Source organism: Quercus suber, unplaced genomic scaffold, assembly GCF_002906115.3.
Source record: "Quercus suber isolate HL8 unplaced genomic scaffold, Cork oak 2.0 scaffold_385, whole genome shotgun sequence".
In the NCBI taxonomy this organism is placed as follows: Eukaryota; Viridiplantae; Streptophyta; class Magnoliopsida; order Fagales; family Fagaceae; genus Quercus; species Quercus suber.
This window is the reverse complement of record NW_027069837.1, coordinates 207372-221627: the sequence shown is the minus strand read 5'-3', so window position 1 is coordinate 221627 and position 14256 is coordinate 207372. Positions and strand designations below refer to the sequence as shown.

Here is a 14256-nt window from a genome sequence, read left to right as displayed (position 1 = left end):
TTAAAAATCCCACATATTGGGCCTCCCTTAATATTAAGCCAATCTAAACCCACACATGAGAGGGGAGTGTTAGAATAATGGCTAAATGATTAAATTCACCATTTCCTAATAGCTTAAGCTTTTGGGACAAATGGAAATTTATCAAAATCCATCAACAGTCATTATACATTAGCTGTACCTTGATGCAAATTCGCAACCACAGCAGGTTGGAAAGAAAGTGATGGGGAGTTTGCCAATCCTTGAATTTGCTATAAACAAATTGATACAAGAAATTTTACAGGGTGAAAAAGTAGCAGATTGCACTAGGTATTAGATCTAACATCAGAAAAAGAATAAAGACCCCAATTTGAAACCTTTTTATTTCTCCAGTTTTTTTGTGTGGCCAATATGAGAATAACTCAATAGAATCAATACCACCAACAAAGCCCCATGCACGTGAAGAATCCAATATCTTGTATTTGAAAAAAAGACTATTTAATTGGAAGACATTAAAAATGCATTTAAAGATAACCTTTATTAAATTAAGAACAATAATTGGATTGCCATATCTCCCAGCCAGGTCTTCAAAATGCAATCTGGTTGCCTCATATGTGGGATCATATCTCTGTACTGAAGTCAAAAAGGAAACATGCACTTCATTTATTTCATCTTTAATAAAACTTCTATTACTTATGAAAATAAAAAATAAAAAAAATTGCAAAGCTAACAATAAAATAGTGCCCATAAGAATCAACAACAAAAGCTACATACAGATTATATCAGGTTTAGGACTAAATCTGGAAGCTTCTTGCGACCAGAAAAGGGGAATTGAACCACGCATCTGAACAACAGAACTCATTCTTCCCTTGTGCGACCCAACTTCCTCATCAAGGACAATCTGTTCTGTTTCAACATCATTTGCAACCCTTCCACGATCATTAACTCCCCTTTTCAAGTAACTGCAATTTATGAAAACCATTGGCAAGGATTTAATACAACAGTTTCCTAAATATATACAGACAGAAACAAGTTCTATGTATTATGGAACTGAATACATAGTTCCTAAAATAAATATTAGTGATTTATATAAAGAAACTCAGCAGAAAAGGAAATTGTTTCTTTTTCTTAACAACTGCAATAAATAAAACTAATGGCATTGTGTTAAGAGAGTTATATCTCTTCATCCCTCCCTAGTTCTCAGGACATTCTATCTAATCTATATGTCCTTTTCAGTTGTATCACAAATCAACTACCGACTCCTTGTTCAATGACACTTTAGTCTGTAATTTGTAAATAAAAAAGAATACAAACAAACAAATGGATTCAGCTTTTTGTTCCTTAATAAGTTATGGGTTTATTGCTATTACATGTACTACTTTATAATTTAGACAAATTCATGTTTATGGCACCCTGTGCAACATCAAACCATTATGCTTATTAGTTGACTTCTTATCAAGTTTATGGAAGATGAGTCTTATATAGCTTTAAAGGTTTTGTCACAAGCAGTCAACCGTTAAAACAGTTTTAATTTTAATTTGGTTCAATAACTTTAGTCAAAGGTAATTATATTTTACTGTTTTGCACTTCAGTGAGAGACAAAATTTCCAAATTCTTGTGACAAAACTTTTAGGGTATTTAATTAATTATGCTTATTCTGCACTTAGGATTGTTTTACATGATTATTAAGCCATCAAGTGTCCATTAGGTAACTTCCATTGAGTCCTCGTCCTGGTATTGTAGAGAAAAATATTCTCTATAAGTAAATTTCAAAGTACTCAAAGAATTCGATTTTGAGCATGTAGGCAATATTGTATTCTCTCCTCTTTCTGGCGCATTATCACCAGTCACTAGATACTGTTCACAGCCAAAGAGAAGCCCCCTTGAACATCTCTTTCCTTTCCTCTTCACAACCCAAAACCATGGCCCCGTCTTATATCCTCTAAGACCCTTCAAAACCAAAGTTTCCCCTAGCAAACAACCAACCAAATTTCCTATCTTACCCGAAATAGCTGCTGCCAAAATTTTCCTGCCAGCAGTTTTTATTTAAAAATAATTTTTTTTTATAAGTAATGAAAAGTATCAGCCTCTCAAAAAAAAAAAAAAAAAAAAAGGTGAAACATATCAAAGAAAGAGAAACGGGGAACAGACTGAAAGTCAACACTCCAATCCTTTTTTTTTTTTTTGATAAGTAATAAAAATATATTAAAAAGAAGAGGGTGTCACCTGAGTATACAGGAAGTACACATCAAGGACAAAAACAAATCAAGTGCAAAAAGTACAAAAGTTCATGAAATCATGGACTGAAGAAAAAGAACAAAAGCCTAACACTGTAACCCAGTCCAGAAGAGTCTTAAGGAAGAAGAGTTTAAGATTTAAAACTGATCTCTCTAAATCCTCAAAATGCCGGTTATTCCTCTCCCTCCAAAAGCACCACATCAAACAATGGGGCACAGCCATCCAACTAGCAGAATTCCGATGCCTCCCAAACTTTCTTTGCCAACAAGCCAACAGCTCCACCACTGTTTTCAGCATAACCCAATGAATGCCAAACAGAGTATACACCATAGACCATAAATCAAAAGCAATAGAGCAATGGATAAGGAGGTGGTCAACTAATTCCCCATTTCTTTTACACATACAACACTGATCCAAAATCAAAATCTGCCAATCCTGTAAAGTACAATAAAAAAAAAAAAGATTTAATTTCAAGAATAGACCATTCGCAACCCTTAAAGCTTTTAGCATTCCATTCCCGCCAAAGACACTACATGATACAGTGTAGCACAACCCTCCGAAATGCAATGTTTTTGTGCTTGCCGAAACTACCTTGCCAAGCTGCAAAAACAAACAACACACCATAGTCCACAGCTCATAAGCAATGGGATAATGAAGAAGAAAATGATCCATCAATTCCACACTTCTTTTACACACACAGCACCAATCCAAAACAATACCACCTCTCCTTCAAAGATTATATGTAGACAAAATCTTCCCTAAGGCAGCAGTCCAAGAAAAGAAGGCCCCTACGAGGAATATACAAGCACCACACCAATTTCCACAGAAATGCAATACCATTGGACGAGGATAAAGACTGGTAGTATCCTCGTACCTCAAAACCTCTACGCTTGGCAAGTCTCCAACAAAGTTTATCCGACCCCTCATCCCTCACCGACTTGGAATAGATTAGGTTCCATAAACTTAACCGAAGACTCAAGCTCCCAATCTTGAACCAATCTTGAGAAATGAACATCCCAAAGGGTCACCCCATTAGAGAGTTGCATAAGCTCAGCTACTAAGGATTCCATATTGAGACAGATATTAAATAACTTTGGGAAAGCCACTTTAAGAGGGCAATCTCCACACCACATATCATGTCAAAACTTCACTCTAGAACTATCTCCCACATCAAATTGAAGATATAGGGAGAAGGTCAACCATTCCCACCTTATGAATTTCCAAAGACTAACACCATAAGGACCAGCCACAACTGTTGTACACCAAACCCCCATTCACTCCCATACTTCACCTCTATATCCCTCCTCCAAAGTAACTCTCTCTTAGTACCATATCTCCACAATCACTTCTCTAGCAATGCTTAGTTAAATCTTCTCAAATTCCTTCTACCCAACCCTCCATTCTGGATCGGCTCACAAATTTGGGCCCAATTTACCAAATGAAATTTGGATTCCTTACCAATCCCACTCCATAAAAAATCTCTCTGTAACTTTTGAGTATATTTAGCCACCTCCACTGAAATAGGAANTTGGATCGGCTCACAAATTTGGCCCAATTTACCAAATGAAATTTGGATTCCTTACCAATCCCACTCCATAAAAAATCTCTCTGTAACTTTTGAGTATATTTAGCCACCTCCACGAAATAGGAAAGAGAGAAAACAGGAAGGTAAACTAAAGAGAGTACTCTTAATCAAAGTTACCTTAGATAAATATAATCACTTCCATCCCGCTAACTTCTGCTCCAACTTCTCAATAATTGGATTCCAAATCATCTTCTCCTTGAATTTAGCACCCAAGGAAGTCCCAAGTATCATTGGAGCAATGACTGCCTACAACCCAACAAAGCCACTAATTCTCCCAGTTGTTCACTTCCCCACTAGTACCAACTCCGATTTTCCCAAATTGATCTTCAACCTTGACACTACTTCAAAGTATGAGAGGATATCATGCAAATTTGCTATATAACTAGAGTTAGCATCACAGAAAATTAAGGTATTGTCTGCAAACAATAGATGTGACACCATCATTGCCGTGTTAGGGTGGTTCCAATTGCAAAACCTGACAAATGCCCATCATTGACCGTTGTATCCAACATGCGACTCAGAGCCTCCACCAAAATGCCAAATAACATCAAGGATAGAGGGCCAACTTGACGGAGCCCTCTAGTGCTCCCAAAGAAGTCAGTAGGGCTGCCATTAATCAATATGGAAAAGCGGATATTGGAAATACAAAACATAATCCACTTCTTCCATCTTTTTGAAAATCCACACCTTTGAGCATATGCATAAGAAAATCCCAACACGCGTGATCATAAGCTTTCTCCACGTCCAATTTACACAACATGCTAGAACTCCTGTCTTCAGCCTACTATCTAAGCACTCGTTTGCAATAAACACCAAATCCAAGATCTGTTTGTCTGTCACATTAGCATTTTGGGACTCCAAAATGATTCCCAACAACACCTTCCTTAGCCTATTGGCCAACACCATAGAATTGATTTTATAAACTCCACCCACTAGGCTAATTGGTCTAAAATATCTCACTTCCATAGCTTCAACTTTTTTGGAATGAGAGCAAGGAAAGTTGCATTCAAACTCTTCTCGAAAACAGCTTGGCAAGGAAATTCTGAAATAAGTCCATAATATCCACTTGTAAAATATGCGAACATGTCTTGGAAAAAAAAAAAAAAAAAAAAAAAAAAAGAGAGAGACCAGTAAAACTTGGTATTTTTCAATGTCTCCTCATCAGATAGAGAATGAATTTCCTCAACAGGATCCGACTCATTAAGGCTCTTCCATAGATTGTATTTCTTCTCCTCCACACTGCCAATTCTTCCCAATTCCATTTCTTTAGATCATTCTTCAAAGCTCTTAATTTGCTAGCTATTATATAACAAGGAGAAACTTGAAAATGATAGGATTCCCACCAAGAGCTCACCTCCTCCACAAAACAATTTGCCTTCAACCGCATGTTCTCAAATCTAAACAGCCTACCACCTCTCTAAAAATTCCTTCCTTCAAGCATAATCGGGAAATGATCAGAGAGCAGCCTCATCAATGGATGCTGATATGCGTTGGGAAAATTCTTCTCCCAATCAGTCGACAAGAGAAATCTAAACATCCAATCAAGAGTTAGACCATGTGAAAGCACCCCCTTCCACAGGTAGATCCAACAAACCATTATCTGCAATGAAATCTAAAAATTCATGCATGGGGTAAAATACTCAGCACCGAGGTGCTCTAATGGAAATCTCACTGCGTTAAGTCACCTCCCACACCAAGGCACATTCCACCAACTTCTAATCCCAAACAATTCCTCCCAAAGGTGCCTTCTATCTCTATCTTAGTTAGGGCCATATACCCCAATAAATGCCCACTCAAAAATTGTCAACCACATTTTTGAACTTAAAGGAAACAGAGAAACGAACTACAGTTTCCTCTATCTTGTCTACAACCCTTCTATCCCACATCACTAGAACACCCCCCCGAAGAACCAACAAAGCCTAAGAATAACCGGTCCAAATGCTGGCAGCCCCATAGAGATCATATCACTCCTGTTGTTATTAAATCCATTTTTGTTTCCTGCAAGAAACTATATCAGCCTACACATCTTAATCATATTCCTTTTTCTTTTTTTTCGATAAGTACGTCTTGATCATATTCCTGATTGAAGCCTTTTATCATTATTGTTCAACCCCCTAACATTCCAAGAAATGATTTTGATATTCATTGATGAACAACTAAGGCCCGTTTCTTATTGACACTTCTTGGCTTGGCAGACCCGTTCTCAAAATTCCAAGAACTCAACAAGTTTTTCAGCTCCTGATTACCCTCTAATCCCTCCTTCGCCAGTTTTTTCTAAGCACTTTCTTCTAGCATCTGTTGTTTTCTCCTCACCTCTAAGGATAAGAAAAATCCTATAACTTCCTCCTCAAGACCCTCAAAAGAAGTACCACAGTTTTCTTAAGAGCTTTGATCTTCCTAGTAACCCATTGTGACAACTAGACACTATCTCCTTTGGCCTTGTCCTCATCTTCTTTCACAGAAGTCTTCTTCACCACTTCTGGGTTTGCTGTGGCTATTTACCAACATACCAGCTCCCCAGAATAGTCCAACATCTCACCCTCAGATTCCAAATCAACAGATAACTCGTCCCATGTTCCTGCATTCTCACATTCTTCAGCCCGATTATCAATCTGCCCTCCCCATGAGCACCAAATCGTTACATTGCCCATTTTCTATGGCAACATCTTCCTCAATCTCTAAGTCTGAAAGAAAGAAAACAGCTCCTCTTTTTTTCCACCTTATAAGGGGAAAAGGAGTAGGGAGGAAAAAAAAAAAAAAACTAGCCTGTTGGTTTTATTTCCTAACTTCTCTAACAAATAATTATTCCACAAAATTTATAAAATCTCTTCTACAATCTAAAGCCTAAAACCACAAGATTTAAAAGCATGGAGACCACCATATAATCAATTGTGAGCAAGCTTCCAAACCTATTCTACATCAATTATCCACAACTTATAATGATTTAGCATTAACCCTCCTGGTGGCATGCCCTTCAAGACCCCATGAAAATACAATACACTCCTACCACTTTTCACGGATGCAAATAAAGCAAAAAAAAAAAAACCTTTGAACAAGCAGAGCTGCAGACACTGAGAGAATAATAATAATAACAACTGCCTTAGAAGTGCCAGAACAAACACAAAAACTTGAAAAGAAAAAATTATACAAAAGGATGCTGCTAAACAGAAGAGTTGAGAAGCCAGAGAACTTAAACTACTTATTCTACATCTAAAGATAGCTAGAGAGAGAGAGAGAGAGAGAAATCCAGATTTTTTCAAGAAAAACCTAAAAATTAGATACACAGGACAGGATCAATGAGATTGTTAAAAAAATAGAAGCTCCAAAAACCAAGAGTTTTGAAAAGGGAAACAGAAGATCATATCAGGGTAAATATAAGAGAGAGAGAGAGAGAGAGAGAGAGAATTAAAATAGGAAAAGGAAAAAAAATGAATTAAAGATCCATTTGCAAAAACATAAGAAACAAACCAACACATCCAGAAATGAGGGGATAAAAGGTGAAAAGAAAGGTTCTCTGTGAAAAACTTATGTAAAGGGAGAGAAAAAATCTCCAGTTACAGTTTTGCCAAACTTTGAAAGAAGGAATCCAATGTGAAGACAGAGAGCAAGGTAGAGAGAGAAAGTCTAACCTGGTTTGTTGCTCCTCCTCCTTCAGTCCTTCCCTGAACAAACCACAAGAGATAAACATCTATGGGGGGGGTAAAGATCATATATTGTGGATTACACACGCACCCACATGCATATACTCACACACGCACACACGCACTATAAAAAGGAAACAAATATTTAAGAAAACACCCAAAAAAGTAATGCCAAGTGAGACCTATCAAAGTAAGTAGGTGCTCCAACATCCACAAAACTGCCTGCATTAACTCTATTTTGCAGTTCACCCCCTTAACTTTCAACAGTATTAGTTGCCTATACCATTGATGCTCCAAGAGTCATCAAAACTAACCAACCTAACATAAAGAAATCACATCGGAGGAACAAATTTTAAGCCATTCAACTGCATTTTATTTAGTCTAGAACACTTGTTGGTCCTTACAAATTTAAATTGGGTCCTCCAAGTTTCAACATGTGCAATTAGAACCCTTCGATTTTTTAAAGTATGTTCATAGGTGCTACTGTTATTGCAGAATTTAATGATGTAGCATGTTTTCTGCCAACTTGACCAATGAATAGATGATATGGCATGCACATGACTGGCATGTCCACTATCTTAAGTTGCTTCAGATGTTTTTCCAGAGGCTAATAATAATCCATATTTTTTTATTATATTCTATTTTTCAGCATTTGATTTCTTATTTACAGGGTCAATTTTAATTTAACTCAACATCAACACAGTTTTTCCAACCTTTAACTCAACCACAGTAATTAAAAAAAAAAAAATTCTTTTATCTCAACTTGATTAGATACTCCCAAATTGAAAATGATAACTGCATGGGTGCAAAAGTCATATCTATCCAGAAATGGTCAATACAACAAGAAAATTAAAAACCAATTGTGGATGGACAAATCAAACCATACTATATGGAAAAGGCAAAAAAATTTCATAAGTCCAGGACCTAGAAGTTAAAAAACTAATCTTAGTAATCATTTTTTTTTCTAACTAAATTTTTTAAATACAATTTCATTTGCTTGTTAAGTAAAAGAATAAGATGAACCAAAGAAAATTTAAGATATTCAACCATACCGTGTCCCTGCAAAATGCCGAGAGCGTCTTGAAACCAGAGAAACACTGAAGTCCCTCCCAAAAATTGATAGCCTCGTCTGCCACCATCACGTTTAATAAAATTGATTGAATGGGGGGGGTGGGGGGACATATTGTGGTGAATAGACACAATCACCTTTGAATATTCTGCTTCCATGAAATAAAATTTCAAGAGGCATTTACAATGGAAGGATATAGCATACCTAGTCACCCATAATTAGTAAAAAGAATAAAGACCACAATATAGAAATGATAATTAAATCATAATAATCAACAAACAATGTTGCATACTACATGCTATGTACAAGATTGAAACATTGTGTCACATACTAACAATACTAAATTATTTTCTAGTATTGCCACCTATACATAGATTTGGCCATCACTAAATAATTGCACCATTACTCCCTCAATTGATCTCAGTCACGCAGCATCAAAGTTTTAAATAAATTTTCATTGCTGTGAAGCCTTGCAATTTGTAATTCAGCAGTAGATTCAACATGGCAATCTTGATTTTAAGTTTTTGGAGCCAAAGGGAATTTTATATTTAACATTGTTGGATTTGTATTTATATAAAAAAATTCCTTTAGTTTTGTATGTTTTGATAAGTAATAAAACACAATTAGAGTGCAAAAATGGTGCACCACTTAAATATACGGGAAGTATAAAAGAGTAAAACAAAAATTATTAACATCTAAAGTGTACTAACTCTAAAAACTCCAACAAATTGGAGAAAGAAAAATAATGCATTACCTCAATCCATCCAAATACGTATTTTTATATTAGTAAAGTCATTTTTTTTAAACAAGATTTTACAAAGAGTACACTGGGACCAATGGAGTATACCAGCTCTACACCCATGAGAGCCCCTATAAAATAAAAAATACAGTGAATTTATTTAACTCCATCCAAATAACCTAATAAACATATGCTTTATCTCTACAATTGCAGTTTCACAACCCTCAAATATACAAAGATTTTGCTTTTGCCAAATACACCACATACAAAAAAAAAAAGAAAAAAAAGAAAAAAGAAAAAGAGGTTTAACACTCCAAATCATAACTATTCTAAGTCTACCTAAACAGCATCTCCAGCAAGCTAACAACTCTAGCACCTAGCAAGGCATGACCCATGCTACCCCAAAGAGAGAACAGATGACCACAATTATCTTGCTATAGAACAGTGAAGAAGATTTTTGGATAAGTAATAAAGTTTTATTGATTTCAAAAAATAGAGTCACCCAAGTATACAGGGAGTATACGACTAGGGACCATACAATTAATCATGCAAATTACATAAATTTATCAAGTCACTAACCAAATAATCGTAATAATCATACTTTTGATGATTTGGGACATTCGGAGGCACAGCTCAAAGAATTGCTTGCTGGGACTTTGTTTGACTGGTTTTGTGCTTGGGGAATCACTTCTAGTGATTCCATTCCATTGTTCTAGATTCTTTATTTTTGTATATAATCTCTTTTTTTGTTGTTTTCCTGTACATATTTTTTAGGCTACTTCATTCTTTTCGTATGAAGTAGTACTTTCATTTCACATAACTTTTTCTTACTTGTCAAAAAAAATAAACTAACCAAACATAGGGATTGACTATGTAATAATTTTAGATCAGGCAGACTTCTCTCTATATCTTCAACGCTCTGGTTGTTCCTCTCCCTCCAAAGGCACCACATCAAGTAGTGTGGGGCAGCCATCCATATATAACCATTCCTATGATGCCCAAATTGTCCTTGCCAGCAAGCTAGTAACTCAGCAACAGACTTTCACATCACCCAACAAACCCAACACCAAAAGCCACAAAACCGTAGCAATAGGACAGTGTATTAATAGGTGGTCTAATAACTCCCCATTACATTCGCACATAACACCAATCCAGAGTCCATACATTCCACCTCTTTAAATTGTCACTTGTCAAAATTTTCCTTAAGGCTGCAGTCCAAACAAAGAAAGCAACTCTAGACTGATCGCTAGTAATAGTATGCAACAATACCCGATAGAAACCAAATAGCACGCAGCAAGACTCAGTAGAAGCCACTAACCTTAAAACCCTTTTTCCTATCTGGTTATTTGTTCCCAGCGCATCTTATGATCCTCCCCACTCCCCCTCATTGATGCATCATAAATAGTGAAGAAAATTGACAAGTTCAACACTGTTTTAGCACATACAACACCAATATACTAACCTTAAAACTCTTTTTTATCTGGTTAATGGTTTCCAACACATCTTATCCTCACCACTCCCCTCACTGACGCACCATAAATAGTGAAGAAGATTGACAGTCTCAACACTGTTTTAGCACATACAACACTAATCTAGTATTACCTTGTTCCACCGCCTTAAATTGCAAAACATCAAAATTTTACCCAAATTTGCAGCCCAGGTGGAGAATGCAACTCCAAGTGGTACTGTCACCTGTCAGATACTACATCAAGGAAATAATAAATTCACTTCTCCTTTCCTTAACATTGTGAACTCCATATTTTTAGAAAGGAAACATACCATCATGTCTTTTGCATCCTCCAAACTTTAACTGAAAACAACAAGTCTAGAAAACAACAATCTACTAAGTACCTCCATAAAAATTATGAACAACTGAGGGGATAGAGGGTCTCCGGTCTCCCTATCTCAACACCCTGTGAGCTTTGAAAAAAGACACTCGGGCTGCCATTCAAAAGTACCAAAAAACGAACTGCCATTCACAAGTATAGGAAAACAAACAGTGGAAATACACAAAAAAAATCCACTTCCTCCATCTAAGGCCAAATCTACATCGCCAAAGTATGTATAACAAGAAATTCCAACGCACGTGATTGTATGCTTTCTCCATATCTAACTTGATATGGTAATGTGTGAGGTGATTGGTGTCCTCACCGGGTTAGAGGAATGTATGGGGTTAGTCTTAAGACCATAAGGGCAGGATGGGATCAGTCTGTTCATTTCATTAGCTACAAGTTGGGGGATGGAACTCAAATAAAGTTTTGGCATGATTCCTAGTGTTGAGGGCAACCGCTACGAGAGAGGTTCCTGAGTAAAATAGCAAGGGGTGTGGAAGCTTTGGTGGAGGCAGACCACTTCATTTTCAAAGGGAAGACACACCATTGGGATATCAATTTCACAAGTACAATAAATAATTGGGAGCTAGAATCAGTGGCAAACTTCATGGATCTCATTAATTCAAGTGTGATCAATCAGAGTGGCATGGATGAAATTTGTTGGAATCCCTCTCCTAGGAGTATGTTTGAAGTAAAATCTTATTATAGATTGCTTCACTCTTCCGCTCGGTTATCTTTTCCTTGGAAAAGCTTGTGGAGACCAAAAGTCTAGGCTTTTTTCTGTTGGACAAAGGATATGGGAAAAATTATAACTGTTGATGACTTAAGGAAATGAAGGATCCTTGTCATTGATTGGTGTTGCATGTGCAAATTAGCATGAGAAACTATAAACCATTTTGCTTCTTCATTGCCCTGTTGCTTATTAGCTATGGAGTATATTTTCGCATTGTTCAGAGTTGTGTGGGTCATACCAGAAAGGGTGGAGGATCTCCTTAATAGTTGGAACCAAAGGCTAGGTGGAACTAGAAGTCACACGATTTTGAGCGTGATTCCCCAATGTCTCATGTGGTGCCTATGGTGGGAGATGCATGGACTTTAGAGGGACGGGTGAAATCAATGCATGATCTTAAGCTTCTTCATCTCAAATCTTTATTTGAGTGGATGAATGCTTCCTCTCAATTTTCCTTTGATAATATCTTTGAGATTCTTGATACTTATTCGTTTGGTTTTTAGACTGTTGTACTCTATGTACAAGTCCTGTGTACATGCTCTACTTTTTGAACTTTTAATAAAAGCTTTCTTACTTATAAAAGGAAAAACATAATATATATATATATATATAACTTGTACAATACCCCAAGAATGCCGGATCTTAGGCGACTATCGATACACTCATTAGCAATCAACACTAAATCCAAAATCTGTCTCTGTCTAACACATGCATTTTGGGGTTCTGACACCACCTTATCTAGGATCAATTTCAACCGATTAGCTAATACTTTTTCTTGGATCTTATATATATATATATATATATATATGAATTATTTCAAAGTTTAAAAGAGATAATGGGTTTCTAGATGCAAAAGTATCATTATTAGACAAACTAGTGACAAGTTGAAGTGGTTGAATGTGACTTTGAATACAATTTCTAGATTTAGACATAACCAGTTGAAAGGGCTAGAGAACATATATTTAGCTAGAAAGAAGCAAATGCAAGACATATGTCTAAACTAGATCCAAATGAAAATATTGGGCCTTATGTGTAAACAACAAGGATGGCATACAAATATCACATTCACATGAGATGAGATACAAAACCATTAAAATAACAAAACGATCATCACATACCTGCTTAAAATCCCCATGAACTAAAGCTATCGTCCAGATAGTGTTATTGCATCTTGATCTAATTGCTTCTGTTAGATGAGCATTCCACACAAATATGTTGTCATATGGCATCCCTTGCTCACCCATAAAATGCACATTTTTTTGCAAACTTTGCATGATGGGATAGGTGTAGCTATAGAAAAAATCTTTGGTCAGTTCAACACTGGATAAAAGCTTCTTGTACCTGCATTTAAATGATGAAACAGTAAAAAGTAAGTATTACTAAAATCCTTTAAAAAAAAAAACCCATTAGCAAAAAGTAGTTATTCACAGTATGAAATGAGACTCTTTCAAAAAAAAAAAAAGGATAGTCACTGTTGTCCATTGATTAACAACAACATAGCCAAAGCCAATTCAGTAGGTTTGAATTACCCAAATACAAACACCTCAATTTCATTTGCAAACTATGCTAGTGGACTTAGTAACAAAAACCAATTTCAATCAGAAGGAAAAAAAAAAAGAGTTTACCTTAGCTCAGTTTTAGAATGTGCCAAATCAGTTTGAACCGAGACTGAGGAATTGTGATTAACTGGCTATCATCAATGCTATAAATGGCGTGACCACAAATACTCCCAATTTGGCGACGCTTAGTGACGAGAATCAGATAATAAGACTCCAGAAATTTAATGCAACCTGTCATCAAATATTAAAAATAGTCGCCTCATCGCACACATAGTAAAATTTAAAAAATTAAAAAAAAAAAAAAGTAGGTAAATTAAATAAAATTACCGGCAATACCGTAGACCTTAGCGACGAAGGCGAGGCCGCCGGTGGCACGATTGCCTTCATCGATACGCTGGAGCAAGTTTTTGATTTCTTTGGGGAATAGAGCACTGGGTCTTCACTTATGTTGAGATCAGAGGGCTCACTACGGTCGATCTTCAAGACGCGGAACACCCTCTTGTTCCGATCGCTTCCGATGAGATAAAATCTCTGTCGGGTTTCGTAGAGTTTGAATTTCTCCAGAGAGTAGGAGGAGGAGTTGTTGTTGTTGTGGTTGTTGTTGTTGGGATCCAGTTCAGAAGGATGCACTTTGGCGGAGAAGGAGGAAGAGGATGAGGATGACGATGCCTGCAGCTGCTGCACATTCGATTTCTCGGATTTCGCTGCCATGCAAATGCAATTTTCGGTGAATTAGGAATTACAATGGCCTGAAGGGCTGCAGGACTGGACATGTGATGGGATTGAACTTTCTCTTTCTTTCTGCTGCTCATACAAGGAACTGAACAACCCCCTGTTTGGGTAACTTTTTCTATCGAGTTTCTGTCCGAAAGGTTTTCTTTCTATTC

The 14256-nt window shown here is 36.5% G+C and overlaps 1 protein-coding gene across 1 annotated transcript in view; it reads right to left on the bottom strand.

Moving 5' to 3' along the window:
* The window catches only part of LOC111988065 (phosphatidylinositol-3-phosphatase SAC1), a 35646-nt gene extending 21390 nt beyond the window's left edge, over positions 1-14256 (bottom strand). Inside the window, 8 exon segments of the mRNA XM_024019823.2 lie at positions 512-609; positions 751-938; positions 8493-8569; positions 12929-13151; positions 13436-13481; positions 13484-13600; positions 13697-13786; positions 13789-14256. Of these exon segments, the coding sequence (XP_023875591.2) occupies positions 512-609; positions 751-938; positions 8493-8569; positions 12929-13151; positions 13436-13481; positions 13484-13600; positions 13697-13786; positions 13789-14080 (1131 nt within the window). The 5' untranslated portion in view covers positions 14081-14256.